The sequence below is a fragment of the Euprymna scolopes genome, chromosome 2, assembly GCF_053919585.1.
Source record: "Euprymna scolopes isolate OS-2025 chromosome 2, ASM5391958v1, whole genome shotgun sequence".
Taxonomy (NCBI): Eukaryota; Metazoa; Mollusca; class Cephalopoda; order Sepiida; family Sepiolidae; genus Euprymna; species Euprymna scolopes.
In genome coordinates, this window is record NC_136483.1 from 179,745,018 (window position 1) to 179,765,437 (window position 20,420).

Consider the following 20,420-nt stretch of genomic DNA (forward strand, 5'->3'; position numbering starts at 1 on the left):
AGGATAAGGAAAATTAGGAGAGATTGAATTCTAAAGTAAAGTGACATCAAGGAACAATTCTAAAGACACGAAAGGAACAAGATGTCAACAAGATTACAGTATAAAGGAAACAGATAGTGATGTGACGCTTCCAATACAATTACTGATTCTGATTCTTTATAAATCTCTAAATATTTAATATACAGTTATCTTCAGGGTTACTGTAAAAACATATGTTTAAACGTGCAGATATTTTTTCAAACGTAAAAATACACTTGTGGTGTGTAGGGGGGGGGATGAACTATGGATTTTACTTTTACTGGTAGTAAATTTTTTTTATTGTTTTTAAACAATTTTATTATTACTACCAACACTGGAAGATTTGGTTTTAAACAAAATCGCATAAAAAAAAGACAACAGAATCGTTATTGACACCAGAACATATACGCAATTTTCTCCGATTCCGATACTCCCAAAAAGTTCTGATTTTTTTTTTTTTCCGATTAATCGTCTCAACACTAGAAACAGTTGCATGTTGCACTGCATTACGCAACATGTGGATGTCAATTTCGTTATTTTAGGTAGTGGTAGAAGAGTTGAAGTATAGCAGTTACCAACGACATCGTTCTTACAAGCATTCATAGTCCCAACCAATGTCTTATCACTATTTAAGATTCATGTCAATTCCTTTGGCACAAAGCAAACACATTCTGCTATTATAGAGATAATATAAGTAATTCATTTTAAGCTAATGCAGCTATAAAAAAAAAAAAAAAAAAAAACAAATGCCTACTATGGAGGTCTCTCCAGCGAATTCACGATTCGATAACAAATTATGTCTATTATAATCTATTAACAATTATTTTTATACAAACACGAGCCAAGTTTCATGCTTATGCAACCATCAGTGTAGAAATTGCTAATTACTGTCAGTTAGGAAATTCGAACCCAGTTACAAAGTCAACCTTGACTTCGTAGGCTGGTATTCAACCTCCAGGTTACTAGACAATTTCCCTCGATTCTTATGTTATTAAGTAGTTATAAATAATAAATCAGTGGGCATAAACAGTAAACAATTAGAGTATTCAACGACAGGATATCGGAATGTTCAAATAATAGAATAAAATTGAATTGTTTACCTAAAGTTTCTTACTTCCATAAAAATAATGTTCAGCCAATTTTAGTTAAAGTAAAAAAGGTTATTTGTTTTGTGTAAGTTAACCACTTTATTGCCGAAGTCTTATTCGATTTGGAAGCAGTTATTTTTAAACAGGAAAAATCTAACTTTTTGGCGGCTAGCGACATCAGATAATCAAATACTTTATCGCATTTCATCTTAGGCGTTCGGATGATTTCATATTTTTGACAACGTCGTAATGTACAAACGAAAACACAAGCGTATCATTATTATACAGGTAAAGTAATGTTTAATTTAGCGCATTTAATAGGAATGAAGTTTAATGTTGTTTGCCAAATACGCCCTAAGATGGAATACTGTTACCACATCTGAGGAAGAGCTGCTAAGAGAACGCTTTCCTGCCTCGATAGAGTACGAAACCGGCTTCGAAATCTACTGGGCAAGAATCTCTTTGCTTTCCTTCTTCCTCTTTCTCACAGAAGAGATACTGCTAGTCTATCTCTGATCTATCGTTATTTTCTTGGTTGGTGCTCGACTGAGCTTCACTCTGTTCCCGCCCTGCAAAACATTTGCAACAAATACTCTTCTAGCTATAACAAATGTCAACAATTTCCCTTATTCTCTATCCGTACCTAAAACTAAACCAAAAATTCCATAAACAAAGTTTCTTTGCTAAAACTGCTCGCTTGTTGACCACTATACTGTGGGGCTGCTTCCCAGCTGAATATAACATGGTCGTTGTCAAGTTTAATGTAAATAAATTCTTGTTGAATCGTCGTTTTAAATAATTAAACCCTACACAAGTTTCACCATTACTGATGATCACGCTGGTGTCTCGCCGTCTACCTGGCACTCATCAAGCCTTACCCTCGAATGGTCTCCGGGCCTTCTTAAGTGTTGATCCGCAAATAAAAGTTTTAAAAAATGCACGTCTGAGGATCATTCGCAACTGTCGACACATGTTATCGTGTCGAAAAAAAATTCTTGCATTCAAATAAATATTTATTGTATATGATGCTATTTCCTTAACCTGGGCAATGCCGGGTCCTCTTCTAGTATACATTTTTTCTTCCTTATATCTGATTCAGCTATGTTTTTGTTTCCTAACAGACGAGAAATACAGACGTATTAACTACTGGCAAGGTATTGCTCCATCTATTTGATCATTATTATTATTTCCATTTATTTATGTCTGAATATTATATATATGCATAGGATTAATGAAAAAGACAGATATAACAATACAAACAATCGACTTATATGAGAGCTTGATATTTCGTCTTTCTGAAACAAAAGGTTTCATCAGAAATTAAATAAAATTTTAATTAGGTTGAGAAAGTTTTCTTGAAAAGAAAATCATGATTTCTGTTTGGTATAACTTTGAAGGCACTAATTTGGATTTTTAGCTTGTACCGAAATGGTCGTGCTGTGAAGACCAAATTTTTCTGTGAGCAACTTGGGGCCAACTCACTTTGTTTTCAACCAGATCATGCAAAGCCACATGTTGCCAAATGGGATGATGCAAAAGATCTTCCACATCAATACGATTAAACATGATCTGGACATGGTCTAGAAATAAAGTAATGATTTTTGATCTTCGCACATGAGGAAAAAATATTCCTTAACTCAATCCCAGACTTAATACATCCAGACGTTGCTCCATCAGACTACGATCTAGACCCGTTATATCCAGCCATTGTTCCATTCGAATAGAATTTCCATGAAAAAAGTTTCTTTCATAGAACATCAGATCTGTGGAACAAGATACCATGAGGCTGCTTCCCAACCAACTACAACATGGTCGTCTTCGAGTTTAATGTAAACAAATACTTGTTCCTGGTAGGTGCCCGATTGAGCTCCAATCTCTATTTACCCTTTAAGTAAGACATTTACAACACAAACTCGTCTAGATGCAGCCACAACCAAGAACTTTTCTTTCCCTCTCTGTCTTTTACAAAAAAAGAAACGAAACGAAACTTCCATGAATAAGGTTTCTTTTCTACAGCATCCCATCTGTGAAACAGGATAGCACGGGTCAGTTTCCCAACCGATTACAGTATGGTCGTCTTCAAGTCTAATGTAAACAAATTCTCGTCGAGCGATCCTCCTGGAAAATCATGTCTGCTTAAGTAATCTTCTGCCCTTTCCACCCACTGTTTCCAATTCTCTCATGGTGACAATCATCGTCTAATCAACAATCTTTTTAACCGCTTATCATGGAGTGGTCCTTGAGGTTCGACAAGCCGTGACTCCTGAACTAAAAAAAAAAAAAAAAGAAAAAAGAAAAAAAAAAGGAAAAGAAACGTGAAATACTTAGCTCTCTACACAAGTTGATTTGACTGAACTGTGTTGGTATATGTTTGTTTTTTAATTTATTAATCCTCAATATATATATGTATATCTTTGTAGTCACAGTGGTTTTGGTCATTTAGTTTTCTCACTTATCCAACCAAACCATTACCCTCTGTGTGTGTGTTTATTTTTATTTTATTTTTTTTTTTTTTTTACTGTTGTCTAAACTTATGTATTATTATTATTATGTTTGTGATTTAAATTACTATTTTCATCGATGTCATTTCATCCAATGTTTCTGTCCGTATGTTCTCCACGCTTTTCCTGTCTGCTCAAAACCGACAACTATGCCCAGCATTACGACAAATGCAAACGTTAAGTATCACGAAACGAAAACAAGATTAAATCGATATCTCTAGACTGGGTGAGAAAGACGGAGAGCACGAAGAAAACAAATGGAAATAAAGGACAAGTAATGGCTCGGAAACTAATGCATAAAAGACGAATTGCGATGGTTTTCACCTTAATACACGGAAAGCAGATATTCCTGAACTCAATCACAGACCAAGGATGATGAACGTACGAACATCACTGGAAAATTGATGACATATTATAAAGATGAAGATAATAGTTTGAATAAAATGTTATCAATATCTATCAAATATCTATGTATACGTCTTATATTCAATAAGAATACGATGAAAAAAAATATTTATTTGATTGACAAGGCACGCCCCCTTCTTTTTTGTAAATTAAAACTTTGGTGCTTGTACACGTTTCAGGTGAAAACATTACATACTTACATGTCATGGCGAAATTAATATAAATTCCCAAAATTACGAACATTGATCTCGTAGAGATGTGCCAGATATATTTAAAAAAAAAAATCATTCACAAATACGTTCAGTTTAAAAATGGCGGATTTTTTTAATTAAATTTAAGTCGAAGGAGATGAGTTAGTTTATCATACTAAATCGGTCGCATAGTTCTTCGATATTAAAACATACTAAAAAAACTCGATAATTCGATGAATTCTATTTTTACTTGTTATGGTTTTTCGTAATTTTTGGAATTCATGCTAATTTCGACATGACATATGTAATGTTTTCACCTGAAAGGTTGAAAAGATAACCAATGTAAACAAACGCCAAAACTTTCTACCGTTTCCTCTCACTGTGATAATAGGCTAATATGAGATTAACATTCTAAAAATCCTAATTGTCATAGCTAAATAAATAAGAGATGCTGCCAACTCTGCTGCAAAAAGTGGGCTCCCTCTACATCTAGAAAAAATTTACACCCCAGTATCTTATATTTCCGCAAAGACACTGTTCGCCCATGCATAGAGTATTGTCACATCTACGCTGGTGCAACAATCACGAATCCCCCTCTACGATGAGGATAAAAAATAGAGTGTCTAATCTAATACAAGGGTGGGGCACATGTAAAGTTTGACAACGTTAATCGGGGTCTAATAGATGCAGGAATACTAGCACGTCGCCATTGTCACATAAAAAACGGTAGTTTTTTTTTTGTTTTTTTTTTTAGAGATAGAAAAAAATAAATTTACTTTGTGTTCGCCCTTGTCAGCAAAAAAGTATATTTTTTTATCCTATTCTTACACACGCACCAATATATATATATATATATATATATTAGTAACACCAAAAACATGCCATCTATGAAATTATTAATAAAATTCACAATCCTATCTGTAATCTGATGATAATGAATACAAATAGACTTCATTCTATGCCTGTCTTGTCCACCAAGGTTCAGTTTTGAATATCCAACAGTTTGTTTTATTGCCATTCACTGATAAGCATATGTAGGTATATTGTGCCAAATTATCAACAACTGACACTTCCGTCTTGGTACTGCTCTGGTTTTTCTTAAGATCAGGAATATTCTTAGGAATTATCTCAAAAGACAATCTATTAAATGAAACCCGTTGACGATTCCACCTTCTGTTTATAAGATGATCTTTATCTCATCGTTTGTGTATGAGTTCGTTCCATACGGACTCTGAAACAGCTGATCCTATGTTTTTGAAATTTTATACAAATGTGCTTTGTCTGGGAACGTCTTTAGATAAGTTTTGTATCAGAGATATTCCGATAAGTATCAAAAAATTGATAATCGAAAAAAATCCAATCAAAGTTAGACCCTTATACAGCCTAACATCAAACGTGCATTTGAGAAGATTTATCACCGCACAAGCATGTGTCCGACGTCTAAAATCAACAGTAGGTTCTTCGATAAGACAGGGGCGTGTTCAAAATGAATATTTGTGCTTAGAGCACAACTGAACCATAAATGTTTATTTTTGCATTTTTAACTATTAAAAGCGACGATATAAAAATCATTTTACAAAATCAACAGGTTCTCTGCAGTGCAATGCAGACTACAATGTATTGTGAACTAATTCACTGCAAGGCGGCATGTGAAGCTTCCTTCTGGTGCACCGCAGTGTGTTCCCAACTAGAGCAGGTGATTTAATTGATAAACGGACGATTTTAATGATAATAAAAGTATTGGAAGTGTGGAAAATTCGTTGGCCCTTATTTTATCCCGGGCAATATTGAGTCTCCCTGCTACTCACACACAGTCATAAGTCATCCATGCAGGGAATATTTTTGCCACATCTTAACTTGTGCACTTATGACTAATCTCCCACTTTTTAACACGGTCCGAAAACGAGTCTGATCATTGCTGCAATGATGCAGTTCTACGGCTGTTTTACAAGTACTTTAAGGAAATGCGCTCTGATGAACTCCTCGCACTTGTGCTCCCTCCACATACATACTGCCAACTAACCTAACATACAGCATAATCTAATCCCTTAATTGTTGAGATCCCTAGATAGCAGGAAGCCTTCTACTTTAACAGATTTTTTTTCACAGACTGCAGGAGTATTGAATACATTCCTTGTTTTTTTGGGGTTTTTTTTAGTTTTTCTTTTGCTTCCCTGGCTGTATCAACATGCAGGAGTTTAAATGTAGTACGAACAGACATTTTGCTAGTCAACTCCCCACATAGTCCTCTGAAAATAGAAAACAGTTGGACATGACTGAAACTTGGTTAATAATCAGGCATTTTATATATATATATATATATATATATATATATATATATATATATATATATATATATATATATGGGTGGAAAATATGCTTATTCAATTATATTTCACTTTTTATTTATACAAATTCTTTAATTTATGAAGCTCAATGTAACTACAGAGCATATACAAATAAATGACAAAAAGTCTACATTCCAAATTTCAAGATGTTGTCCATTTTACCGTTTATTTCTTTAAGCATCTTAAAATGTTCAATTCTTGACAGCACCTGTTTTGTAGCGCAGAATCATAATAATTACATGAATGATTCACTGCTACGAAACAGATGCTGTCAAGAATTGAACATTTGAACATGCTTAAAGAAATAAACAGTAAGATGGGCAACATCTTGAAATTTAGAATATACATTTGTTGTTGTTTATATATATATATATATATATATATATATATATATATATTCATACCAAATATGGTTGGGTTGCAGAAGAGAGTGCTAATTATATTAATGAGTGCATAGATGCTATTTTTAGATGGTTACCATGTGTGTGTGTGTGTGTGTGTAAATGTATATATTATATGCCTTCCTGCTTCTCTTGTAGTAGCTTTTTAAATTGTTTAATTTTTTTTGTTTCACGTTCGTCTTATGATCTGCTTTTTTTGTATATGATTCAATTTTATTTCGCAAAGTTGCCAAACTTTCGTTGCTTTAGTTTTGTTCGTCTTCAACTGCTGTCTTGTATTTGCTGTCACTCTTCCTTTCAATTTTATTTCGTCTCTTCTTCTGAACAAATGTTCTACTATCGACTCATCAACATGTCCAGTTTTTATTGTACCAGTGTTGTGCTGCTGCTATTTTATAAAACAAATCAAAGAAATGTCTTTATACATCGGCGCGTGGATGTCTGGTCTTTTACACGCTTTCTGCGTCCTCTCGTCGTCGCCATTTCGTCTAGTGTTCATTAGAGGAATCGCTTTATCTTCCTCTTTTCTTCTTGCCATCGACATATCCTATGAATACGAAGATTCTATTGTTGGCATCGGTTTCCCCGATATTTTTCTAGTCAGTATTATTTCTAAAAAGACATCAGGTACTTATGGGAGGGACTACATGAAGTTTGCCAACATTTTAAGTGAAAGTGGTTTTTGTGGAACGAGCTGGATTCGAACTTGGAGCACCAAGATCGTCAGTTCGTGTCATTAACCTCCGAACCACCTTCACCCCCCCCCTCTACTGGCCATGACCCATCATCAGTGCTGTTAGACGAATAAAACTTTTTGTACAGAAAAGACACACGGGAGCGGTTCACTGCGTTTTCCTCAAGGTTTTATTTAGACAGAATGGACTTAGAAGAGAAAGATAAATGTTAAATAATTATTTACTTAACTTTCCAACTGAACGGAATGAGTGACATCTCGTTCGCATGGTTTCCCGAGATTAACAGAAAATTTTAGTTTTCTCTTCTTTGAAAATATCTCTCAGTTACGGTATTTAACCTCTGCTCCTTACGCAACTCGTCTTTTATTTAACCCTAGAAACGATTGTTTTCATATCTGGGTTATTATGCTCTGAACTTTTGCATTGTTTAAAGATGAAATTATATCTGTATAGCGATGTTATTGAAGTTGTGTGGTTAAGTCCAAACATTCAGTACTCGAAGTTAAGACGCCAGAAATGGACTGTTTACCTAAATATGAAACGAAAGTCACTAAGCATGAAACGAAATACAAAACCATATAGAACCACTTAACAAATTTTATACATTATTTATGATAAAATCCTATTTATTCATTTTAAGAAACTTTTTTATACGAATGTTTAAAATAATTTTTTTTTGTGATAACACTAGCGTTAATAAAAAAAACTTTCATACATTATGGCAAAATTCTTTAAAACTTGTGAAAGACAAATATATTATTTAAAAAAGACACCATTTATAGAAATGTAAATAAAAATTCTCAGGGTGTTTTTTTTTTCGGGATAACACAAGTGTTAAAACAAAAAAGCTATTTATAAAAATATTTAAAAAAAATTAAAGTTTATTTTTTATGTTTAGTGACTTCCGTTCCATATTTAGATAAACCGAGTCCACTTCCGGCGTCTTAACTTTGTGTAGTACTGAATTTTTGGACTTTACCGAAGTTGTTTAGTTTGTTTTATTACCTTGGCGATAAGATTGGGGCACAGAATAGAACAAGTGCTAGGCTGATTTCAAGAGTAAAGAGTGAATGAAGTTCAGGGAACTTCTGCCATTACTAACCAGCAGAGCATGACCACCGTCAACCAAGAGAATAATCTAGGAAGTTCTTATGCAGTGTGATGATATATAGAAGTGAAACTTGGTCAGTAAGAGTTGAGGATATGCGTTGCATGTCTACATTATATTACTCATTATATACTCATACACAAAAGGAATGATGCGAGAAGGATACCATGGAAACGTAAGTCTTAAAGACCGGCATAATTCTGATGATCTTCAAGAAATATTAAATCTGAAGAGTATAGGAAGATGTATGCAGAGGAGTAGACTATGATGGTATGGTCACATTCAAAGAAGTCCTTTGATTAGTAGATATAGAACAGCTGAAGTAGCAGGTTAACAAGGAAAAGCCAAGAAAAAAATGGAAAGGATTTCTAAAAATGAACCACAGAGAAAGAGGGATGAATAAAGACCTGACCAGAATTGGTTTGTAAATCAACTTTTAAAGCCGTCCAATTCATGCGAGCACGTAAAATGGACGTTAAAGCAAATATAATGATATTAAACAAATTTATAGATTGAGTGAAATTTTAGAAGCCGCTAGATGCGAAACGATGTTCTTGTTTTTTGTGAAGCACTTTTTGTTTACCTCTGTCATGGCCGATCTCATTCCAAGAGCAGATAACTCCCCTTTTCTGGATTCAAGGAAGATAATTCTATTTTAATGTTATTTTTTTTTACTAAAGAACTAACGCGCCTATATATATTATTTCTTTCAGATCTGAAATAACTTGGCATTATTTTTCTCCAAAATAATATCGAAAAGAAATAAGATCAAGTCACCAGACTTTAAGATATATTATTCTTTTTCCTGTGAGGGTTGTTCCTTTGAAGGTTAAATCTGTATTGCTGGATACTTTATTTCTGTGAGAGTTAAGTTTTTCTTGATATGCTGGCCTTTATTAAATGAAGAATCTTTGGTTTGATAAAACAAAACCAGTTAATTGATTGACACAGACGATTACGGTATTACATTGTTTTTTTTTTTTTTTTTACATTTAATCCTCTCATGGTAGAAGATAGAGCGAGAGGGATTGCTTTAGTTTTCTTTTACTAATAATCTATGACAAAACCTCATTGGATTCTGATACAAATCTATCCGCTTCTAATCGGCTCATGTTTCTTAACTTTGATAACTTCTGTCCAACATGTTTCTTATTTTCACTCTCTCTATTCCCATACATGTTAAACTCCACTTACTGAACTCTTTCCGGAAGTACTTAAGTTTATTTAATATACAGCAAAAGTCTACGCATTATTTCTTTCTATATTGGTTTCAAATAACGCGACGTGTTTTTTTTTTTGTTGTTTTTTTTTTTTTTTCAAATGCATGAAAGAAAATTATTTCTCAGCTTTAAATATCCAGCTTTACATCTGTAATAAATTCATATTTTTAATTACTCTCTCAAAATGTAAACTTGCCCAAAGGGAAATGCATTTGTTAATGATTAAATAAAAGATCTTATTTATTTATTTATTTTGTTCTTCGTTCCTTGAATAGATATTGACATTAATTGCTACACTGACAAAGGCAGTTCCTACCAGGGCAAAGTAGCCAAAACTAAGTCTGGATGGACGTGCCAGTCCTGGAGTGCCAAGTACCCTCACCAACATGTCTACAGCTCATCTGATTATCCGGAACTTCGTAAGTAACATCCAGAAATGTTTTTCTTTTTTCTTAGTAATAAAAAGTGTGAACTGCTTAAAATGGTTAATGGGTGACCAACCTGTTTGGTGCATGATTCTGATTTTTTTTTTTTTTTTTAGATAAGGATGGATTATTCATATTATTTAGATTCTTCGTACAGTTCTCACCTTAAGTGTTATTTTCACAACGTTTTGGCCGATGTAACCTTCGACCTTCTTTACGTATATCTGATCGAATTTGGCAATCTTTTTGCAAAGACCCGTAGTTCAGTGGATAAAGTATTTGGACTAGTTCAATTGTAGATGTTACTCTTCTGGAGGTTGAGGGTTCAATCCTCAGTGCAGGCGACACTAAAAAATACAGTTGCGTATTGCTAAGGATTTTTATCTATTCGTAGCTGACGGAACGAGAACATGCTACTCATGTGAATTAAATAAAGGGTTCCGTTCGAACTTCTGTACAGATTCCAGAATTCAACAAGATACATCCGAAGAAGGTTGGAGGTTACATCGATCGAAACGTTGTAAAAATAACATTCAAGATAAGGACAGTAATCTAAAGAATTAAAATACAAAGGTTGATCCAAATGACAGAGGTTAAGGAAGTTAAATTACAAGTTGAGGAATGATCAGTTAATTTTAAAGTTTCTAAAAAGTAGCTTATTCTCAAAAAAGCGATTTTACTATCCCCATTTTTTAAATGATAATAACAATTACAGAAATTTGAATAAAATTTTGTTTATCTGACCATGCTGACGAAAATAATACAAGTATAATTTTTTAAAAATACATTGTATCAATAAAATGTGAATCTGCATAGCTTATTCCACAGTTGTATATCTTAATTTACTTCAGTTCGTGTTTATCCATTACACCTCTGTAACCCAGCAGGGGCCAGATCATACACACGGACAAGAAAACGTGCACTAACGCCAGTGGTCACACCTTTAGCTGTCTAGTAGTGAATTCTTCAAGGGTGACCAGACGCTCACTGGTCACCGGAAAATACCGTTGAGATCACACAAAACATGCGCGACCCTATGTCTGTGTGGTAACACGGTTTACTTCGGCCTGCTCTATGTTGCTACGACTTCGTGCTGAGTTCTCTTCCCACAAATGCTTGGTCTGTGACTTCACCATTTGGCGTCAAGGTAGATCGGAAATCAACTACACCTTCAATTCGACAGGCAATCAACAAATAACGAAAAAAGACATTGTCATTTTTCTTATAAACAAAAAAAATAATTGTTCACTGAAAATTATAAGACTAATCATTCATAAGTTGTGACTAAATACAAATGCTCTGGGGACTGGCGGCTTCCATTAACAAAGTTATGCTTGTCTCTTCACAGTGTAACTTCAGAGGCTTAGAATAGATTGAGACTTAAGTCAGGGGTTTCTCTTAGGCTGGTGTGAAAGCCCTAAGCAGTTGGCAGAGTGTGTCCTGGAGGCTATTTTTGTCTTTCATTATATTGAGAATCAAGTGTGCTCAACCCCACCTGATTCCTAGAATTCCATTTCATAATTCTTAGAAAACTAATCTCAGGCAGTTTTTTTTTTTTTAATTCTTAAACTCAAAAAAAAAAATCCTTTTCTTCCTTAATCTGCCACTCCCAACAAGAAAGTTCGTTGCCTTCACCCTCCATAAACGTGGGAGGGTCCAGCGTTCATTTGCATAACCAAGGGTTTTTCTTTCCAAATGCCATTTCGCATGATTAAAAAGTAATTTGGTTATCGTTTTGGGGTGATCAAATTCCCCGGACAATAACTTTGTATGCACCCTCTTGTTTTCCTTATCCAAAGAAACTCATAACATCCGACTTATATTTCAGGTGGTTCAATAATAATTTTTTGATCACCCAGTATTTGGTTAATAGCCTTTCTTCACAGGGGAGATCTATCCAAATGAACTTGTCAAATCTCTAAAAGGCGCCATTTCTGACTTTTTTTTTTTTAGATATCTTTATTTTGAAGCGTCTGGTTTTCAACTAGTGTTCTTTTTTAATGGCCGTTTATGTCAACAGAAATTATCATGAAATTTCTTTATCAATATCCACAAATAAGTGAGTGTATGTAATAAATTGATATCATGACAACCTTTCCTAACAGGGCTCTCTCTTTCCACCATCATTGCCATCATTGTTGCATCCAACGACACTGTCACATCTGCACTGTATTGCCTTATATAAATTTCCTATATATATATATATATATATATATATATATATACTCTAAGTTTTGCTTTAAGAAAACTACATTAACCTCTCATAATAAAATTTAAGGTTTTAACAGTTTTTATTTAATTTTTTTAAGACTCTGTTCAGTCTTAAACTATGAAGACCTACTGAAGGGTGCTTGTGCATGAAACTTTTGTGGCAACAATGGCACAATCTCCAACCACACCTCTCGTGAGTTGACACTGTTTTAATTCCAATTGCAAGTATATCGAAGTTCAGAATAACTGGAAACAGTGCCAAGATAAGCAGAGAGCACATACAGCACCTAATGTTCTCAAATGGTCACCCATCGGTTACTGACCAAGCTCATCGTTGCTTAACTTCGATAATCTGGCAAGAACCTGTGCCAACCTGATTATGTTGTATAATATATATATTATTTAGTAACGCAGTTTTAATAGCCTCCTAATATCAAAATGTTCTAGATTTTAGTGAAATTTAATTTGCAGCTATGAAAAAGTATTGTACGTTTCCATATTAAATTTAAAATATGCAAATTATAAAATATGCATTTATATAGCCATGCATAATAATAATAAAATGAAAGCAATCGTTGAATTAGAAAATAAATAGCGAGCTCATGAAATGAATAGATCTCGTCTTTGGGAAGCACCATATCTTGACAAACTTCTGGGACTTCAGAATTCATTCTGTTTTGCGGACTGTTATCCCCATAGTTGTTTCACCACGTGTTGACTAACTCATCCTTTGGCCTTCTTCAGGAGATTCCTATCCCGTCACGGTTAATCACCTGAAGAAGGCCAGAGTAGGAGTTGGCCGAAACATGGTTGAAACAACAACTACGATTATAACAGTTCACAAAAAGAATGAATGTATCACTTTTATTTAAGTCATACATTTTCACATAATGTAAACTCTCATTAATTTCAGATTTTCTGAATTTTATTTTTATTCAATAATTGTGCAAAATAATATTTTATTCTGTTATTGTATTCCTTTAGTGTATTTGCTTCATTTTTTTTTTTTTGCTTCGTTTTTTTTTTTTTTTTAGTTACAAGGAACTTTCACATTTTCGAATAAGATCTTTTTGAATTATTCCTCCTCAAAAGAGTTCTTAAAAAATTAAAACAAGAAAACATGTCCAATAAAGCACTATTGCACAAGTGACAAAAGCAATTATGTAAGCGTTTACGTCATTTTTTTTATCTCCAATTTTCGATACAATATTTAAACTTTTATGTTCTTCGCTTGCAGAAGTATTTGATTAATTATATCCATTCTTTCACGATTGATTTCGTATCAAAGAAATTTTTATGCAAACCGTTGAGTTTCCAAATATCTCCATCAAATAATCTAGCATCTTATTTTATTATTTATCACTTACATGATTCCGAATCGAGATGCTTTTCCATCTTATTGTTTATTTGAGCGTTAAGATTTCACCGCAAAACAAAAATACATACGGGGTTTGCACAGGCTTGAAAAAGCCTTGAATTTTTAACTTTGTGGGAATTGAAATTCTCAGGCTGACTCGATTACCGCCCTTCACTGATCTGAAACGGAACACATACATCATATCTGTTGCCAATATCGCTGGAAAAATGGTTGGATCATTCTATCACTCTCATTGCCAATGCAATTCTATCTGTATAAAAGCCAAGTACGTTCTAAAATGGAATACTGTTGCCACATCTGGGCAGGAGCTGCTCTGTGCACCCTATCTTACCTTGATAGCATTCAAAGTCGGCTTCGAAATCTAGTAGCTGATGACCTTTTCTCTTCCCTGATACCTTTTCTCCACAGAAGAGATGTTGCGAGCGCGTCTCTGCTCCATCGTTATTTTCATAGGCAAATGCTCATCTGAGCTCCAATTTATGGTCCTCCCCTTGCCAAAATTTCACAAAAACACTCAACTAGCTACAACCACTATCAACAATTTCCCCACTCTGTGTCTAAATCTAAACGCAGATTCCATGAACAAAGTTTCTTTCCTAGAACTGCTCGCATGTGGAACACTGTTCCATTGACCTGCTTCCCGGCCGATTACAATATGGTAGCCTTAAAGCCCAATGCAAACAAATTCTCATTGAGCTGTCCCTTTTAAATGATCCAAATTCTACCCAATTTATACCGTTAACGATTACTAAACGGCCACCTTGCATTTATTAACCCTTATCCTTGAGTGGCATTTGGGCCTTGATAAGTAGTGACTCCCTTGTAAAATTTTTTTTTTTTAAATATGCAACTCAGTTAACCTTACGACTTGATCACATAAACCTCGATCAGTATATTAAAAAGCTCTATTTTTTTTTTTTTTTTTATATTGTCAAAAAAAATATCCATATTTGGTAATGAAAACAAATACTTTTTCTTTTACATCAGGAGGTGGCCATAACTACTGCCGCAATCCAGGCGGAGTGCAGGACAGACCTTGGTGCTTTACTACTGAAAGATCAGTGGTCAAGGAGGAATGTAACATCAGCAAATGTAAGTATCTTTAAGTTAACGAATATTTTATATCTTGGCTTTTCACGTTTTAAGCGATCACGTGTTCTAGTTCATCTTTCCAATACACGAGGCCGCCATTTTGCGTGTTGTGTGTAACTTACGAGTTTCCGGGAAAAGAAAATAAGACGACGGTGAAGAAATAGTTGTATTTACATACATATACTTTCATGTTCACATGAAATGTCTGTTGAAACGTACACAAAAGGGAGCATATAAAACATGTTCGGTGATCCTTAATATGTAGTTATGGTTAAGTTTTTTAAAAAATCGGGTGGAAAATTATGAAGACATAAGGGGAAAAAAAAAACGGAGAAAATATGATCGGGCATTTATTTCTGGTTAGTTTCAGGGGTTTCTTACTAACTCGACCCCACGTTATAATTTAAGGAGAGTAGAAAGTTGATCTTTGATTTACTTCCGGCAACCTCATAATTCTCGCTTCCCTTATTTCGTCCTTTAGTCCTCACATTCCATGAGCGATGTTTCTGACAAAACACTTATCGTTGGCAAGTTTTTAAATTTCTAGTAGCATTTGTTTAGCTCCTCACATCAAGTGGCTTCATGCCTTGTCTGGAGCGATTTCCATAAAAGATGTTTTGTGATCCGTTTATAAGAAAATCTAAATATCTCCGTTTATAGAACATTATTCTGAAGATCAAGATTTCGGTTTCGATTTGGCATCCATTTTGTTTGAAATTCATTGCATATTAATGCAATATTTTCCATTTCTAAAAGTTAAGATATTTTGATATTGATTAAGATTTCACCGTGAAACAAAAATACATACGGGGTTTGCACAGCGACACAACCACGTCACTTCCTGTTCTGTATATTTCTATCTCTTTTCCGTTGGACCCTCAACCAGTCAACATGTGATGATAACGTGCTCTGGTTGGCATGCCCAACCAATCAGCTCTTTCAACTATCACCAAATACTAACCACAAGTAAACGTTACTCCCTTCTCAACAAACTCGTTTTTACTATCTCTATATTTCATCCTCACATTTATATTTATATAAATAAATCTACATTTTTTCACTAATATATATCGGTATGTTTCGCCTCTCCATTATGTGACCTTTGCTTCTCATTCACTACCATTCATTAACACATCGATTGGTTGATTGTTTTTGTTTTACGGCATATCAACCCATTTCAGGTTATTTAATGCCGAATCCAAAGATTTTGAAAAATGTTCTAGAATATATAGAATATATTTGTTGTTTTCAAGTCGCTTTCTATTTAACCCATAATTGGGACCCTAACAGGTACTACCACTTCGGATCAGAGCAGACCTGGAAGCAATGGCAATTAAAGTGTGGCTCCACACTCCTCAAAGCCCACAAGCTGGGGCCTCACCACTGGATATAGTTTAAGCTCATATTCAGGACCCAAAGCATATAAGATATCAACGGATACACACTCGAGAGTAAAAACAATGAAAAGAATATGCTGTTGTCCAAACTCTAGTAATTATAGTAGCAACTGGACTCATGAAAAAGAATTTCGAAAACTACCTGACAAATATACCTGGTGAACCAAGTGCAGAGAGATGCAAATAAATGCACTTAAAGGGACAGCCAGAATCTTAAAAATATCTCTCGGTTGGAATATATGAGTTAGTGGGTAAATGTTTGGCATTCGGTAGGATGCCCCATCCTCAACTTGAACAAACTGATAAAGATAGGATGCACAAGAATTGCAGTGCAATTCCAGGTAGTTTGAGCAAGGATAACCATTTTATGTTTAACACATGGAGCATGAGATCCCAATTACACAAACCGGCCATCTTGTCCTCAACAACTTTCTCTTGGAAAGACCTTATTTCTATTATTACCTTGGAAAAGCCTTGAAAATATGGGAAATGTCTTGAAAATGGCCTGAAAATCGTATTCTTTATATTCAAGAAAATGTGTTGGCATATTAAAAATAAAACCAAAATAGATTTTTCTGAAATTTCATTGCATTATTTTTTCCGGTAGTATTGATACAAGGGTTACGTTCCTTTATCATGAAACTACCCTGTGTTATCCATATACTTTACGGATGTAGCCAAAGTGAGATTCAAAATCGAAATAAATACTATTGAAACAATTGTAAATATTAATTGAAATATTAATTTTTTGGTTTATTATATCATTCCTTACATATCAAATTTTGTTTAGAAAACTTCAATTTTGTCTGGAAAAGGCCTTAAAAAGTCCTTGAAAATGGAGATTGAAAACCTGTTATGAACCCCATACATAGAATTGAATATTAACTTCTTTTGTATATATATATATCTAAGAAAGATCTTTCTATTATCTGTTTTTAATTGATGTCTTTATTCTTTGAAATCTTCAGGTCCACATGGAATTAGTGAAGATGTGAACAAGTTGATGTTCATCCTGGTACCAGGAATTACTGTCCCTCTGGCGCTCGTCCTTCTGCTTGCCCTGGTCTGCTTTTGCCAGCGTTCCCACAACCGCTACCAAGAAAGTAACGACAAAGCTTCACAACGTCAAGGCCAACCCATGGAACTGAGTCCCCTAGCTGCAAAGTCAACGATGAGAGCTCGAGAATTTCCGTTACAGAACATCCGTTTCATCCAAGAACTGGGAGAAGGCGCCTTTGGCAAGGTGTACAAAGGAGAACTAATCGGCCTTTTCAGCGAAAATTCCGTCACGAAAGTTGCGATCAAGACTTTAAAAGAGAACGCTTCGCCCAAAGTCCAAAACGACTTTCGGCGAGAGGTGGACTTGATGTCGGAGATGCGACACTCGAATATAGTCTGCCTCTTAGGCGTTTGCATGAAGCAAGAACCCATGTCGATGCTATTTGAATACATGAGCCAAGGAGATCTGCATGAATACCTTATCATGCATTCTCCACATTCGGATATCGCCGGAGACGATGACGGGAATCGTGTGTTAGATTACATCGATATGTTACACATTTCCATACAGATAGCAGCTGGAATGGAATATCTCGCAAGTCACCATTTCGTGCATCGAGATTTGGCCGCTCGGAACATCCTAGTCGGAGACGCCATGACAGTCAAGATATCAGACTTTGGACTTTCCCGCGATATATATTCATCGGATTATTACAGAGTCCAGAGTAAGTCCCTTCTTCCCGTCCGCTGGATGCCGCCAGAATCGATTTTGTACGGGAAGTTTACCACAGAGAGTGATGTCTGGTCGTTTGGGGTTGTTTTATGGGAGATTTTCAGTTATGGCCTGCAACCGTACTATGGCTACTCAAACCAAGAGGTGATCAACATGATTCGTTCCCGTCAGATCCTCCGCTGCCCTGAAGATTGTAATGCTCGTATTTATGCCCTGAAAGTAGAGTGTTGGCATGAGGTCCCATCTCGCCGTCCCTCTTTCAGAGAGATCCATGCCCGTCTACGGGGCCTGAAGATGGAAGCAATGAACCAGAATCCGCACTGGAGCATCTCCCAAAGCCAGTCAGCCCATTCGAGCAGCACCCACCAGAGTTCACATAGCCAACCGAGCCACCAGAGCAGTGCCGGACCTAGCAACACCACAGCGACCACGGGCCTGACTAGCTCGAGCAATAACTCTGAACCCCATCAGGGCCACCAACAGAACCCTTCAGTGCCTATGGCCAATCAGATGTTGCCACCTCATGGCTACGTGCCCAATCAGATGCCACTGACCCCTACTCCTACCCAACAGATCATGATGATGCAACAGCAGCGGGCCCCACCCCCTTATGCTGGCCCTCAAATGAAAGTCTCGCCAGCTGGTTCTGTAGCAAGTCACCCCTCGTCAGCTAATAGCTCTTCCTCTCAAGGTTCGAGCACTAGCCGAGGTGGGGTGCAGATGATGCAACCACCTTCAGTGACTGGTTACCTTGGGAATAACCTTTCCGCTCCAGGAAACATGATAGGCTCCGATTGCCACAAGATGACAAATTACATCACACACAACAGTCACATGACGGACTCGAAACCCGCAGCAGAGATTTAAATGCAAGAAAAAAATTAACAGTAAAGTATTAAAAAAAAATACAAAAAACTGGACATGTTTTTTTTTATTGAAAACAACCGAGAAAACACACTTGTTCAGTAACCACCCAAAAAAGAACAATAACATCTTATATTTAAAAAAAAATAATATAAAACACTGAGAGTGCAAACCTCCACCATCGACATCAAAATGGTTATATTATCAATAAAGAAAAAAAATTAACAGCCTATTTTAGCTTTAATGTATGTAGAAATATTTGAAATTACAAATTATTTTGTAAAATTGATAATAACCACATTAACAAAAGGGTTTTTAGATCCAGAAAATGGATAATATCCTAAAAGCTTAATAAGGATTTCCTTATCCGCGAATTCATATTTGGTTAACTTTTTATACATCAAGGTTTGCTCCATAGTTTACATACTGTGTAAAACCTTAAATGTCCTTGGGAAAGGTTAAAAAAAAAAAAAAAAAAATCACTTTAAAAACAAAATGAAAAAAAAAATACATAAAAAAAACACCATAAAAAATGAAGTCAAGTATTTATGACTGGAAACTTTTGTTCCTCTATTTTTTTATTCTCTAAACGGAAGAAAAACAAAAAAAAAAACACAAAGAGGAAAGCAAGAAAACATTTGAACAAAAAAAATAACAAAAGAAAGGACTTGATCCTCCTAGAATTAATCTGGATGTTAAACCTTTTTAAAAAAAAAAAACAAAAAAACCTTGAGTGGGTTACAAGGGGGGGGGGAATCATAACAATTATGAATTTAGACCTTCTTCCCACTGTTTTTTCTTGATTAACATAAACGCATACATTTTAAAACCATCCTTTTTGCCTACTAAAATTTTAAATTATAACGTTTTCTTTTTTTTTTTTTTTTAATTATAAATGTTTTATTAAACTAAGAATCTTCCTTATTTTAACCACGCTGAAGATGCGAATTTTTAGCAACCCTTCTCAGTACAGGCAATTTTAAACTATCTTTTATAGAATCCAGTGGTTCAGTTTTTGTTTTTGTTTTTTTTTTTGGGGGGGGGGGTAATCAATTTCATTTTTAGCAATATTTATTCTGAAAGAAGCATGGTTCCATTGGTTTTAGACAGTTTCTATTTCATATTCCTTAAACTTAAAACGTAATTCATTAATAAAAGCGATAGAAATAGAACTAAGCTGTATTTCCATGGAAGAGATTTTTTTTAAAATTCAGATAAAATATACTTTTAAACCAAATTGTATGATTTCTGCAATCCTATTTTTTAATACAATGACATCCATTATATTAAAATCATAAATTGCTTAAAATTAAGTAAGCAAGCCGCCTATAAAACTGAGATTGCTC

General features: G+C 34.9%; 1 protein-coding gene across 6 annotated transcripts in view; it reads left to right on the forward strand.

The window, feature by feature from the left end:
* The window catches only part of LOC145299148 (inactive tyrosine-protein kinase transmembrane receptor ROR1-like), a 1,518,258-nt gene extending 1,498,549 nt beyond the window's left edge, over positions 1–19,709 (forward strand). For 3 of the 6 annotated variants that reach the window (XM_080144378.1, XM_080144381.1, XM_080144377.1), the window contains 4 exons: positions 2,228–2,260; positions 10,251–10,394; positions 14,977–15,081; positions 17,447–19,657. In XM_080144378.1, the coding sequence (XP_080000504.1) occupies positions 2,228–2,260; positions 10,251–10,394; positions 14,977–15,081; positions 17,447–19,077 (1,913 nt within the window). In that variant the 3' untranslated portion in view covers positions 19,078–19,657. Of the gene's footprint in view, positions 1–2,227; positions 2,261–10,250; positions 10,395–14,976; positions 15,082–17,446 lie in introns of all 6 variants that reach the window. The other 3 variants (XM_080144380.1, XM_080144382.1, XM_080144379.1) reach the window with 2 other exon arrangements.
* The last annotated feature ends 711 nt before the right edge of the window (positions 19,710–20,420 follow it).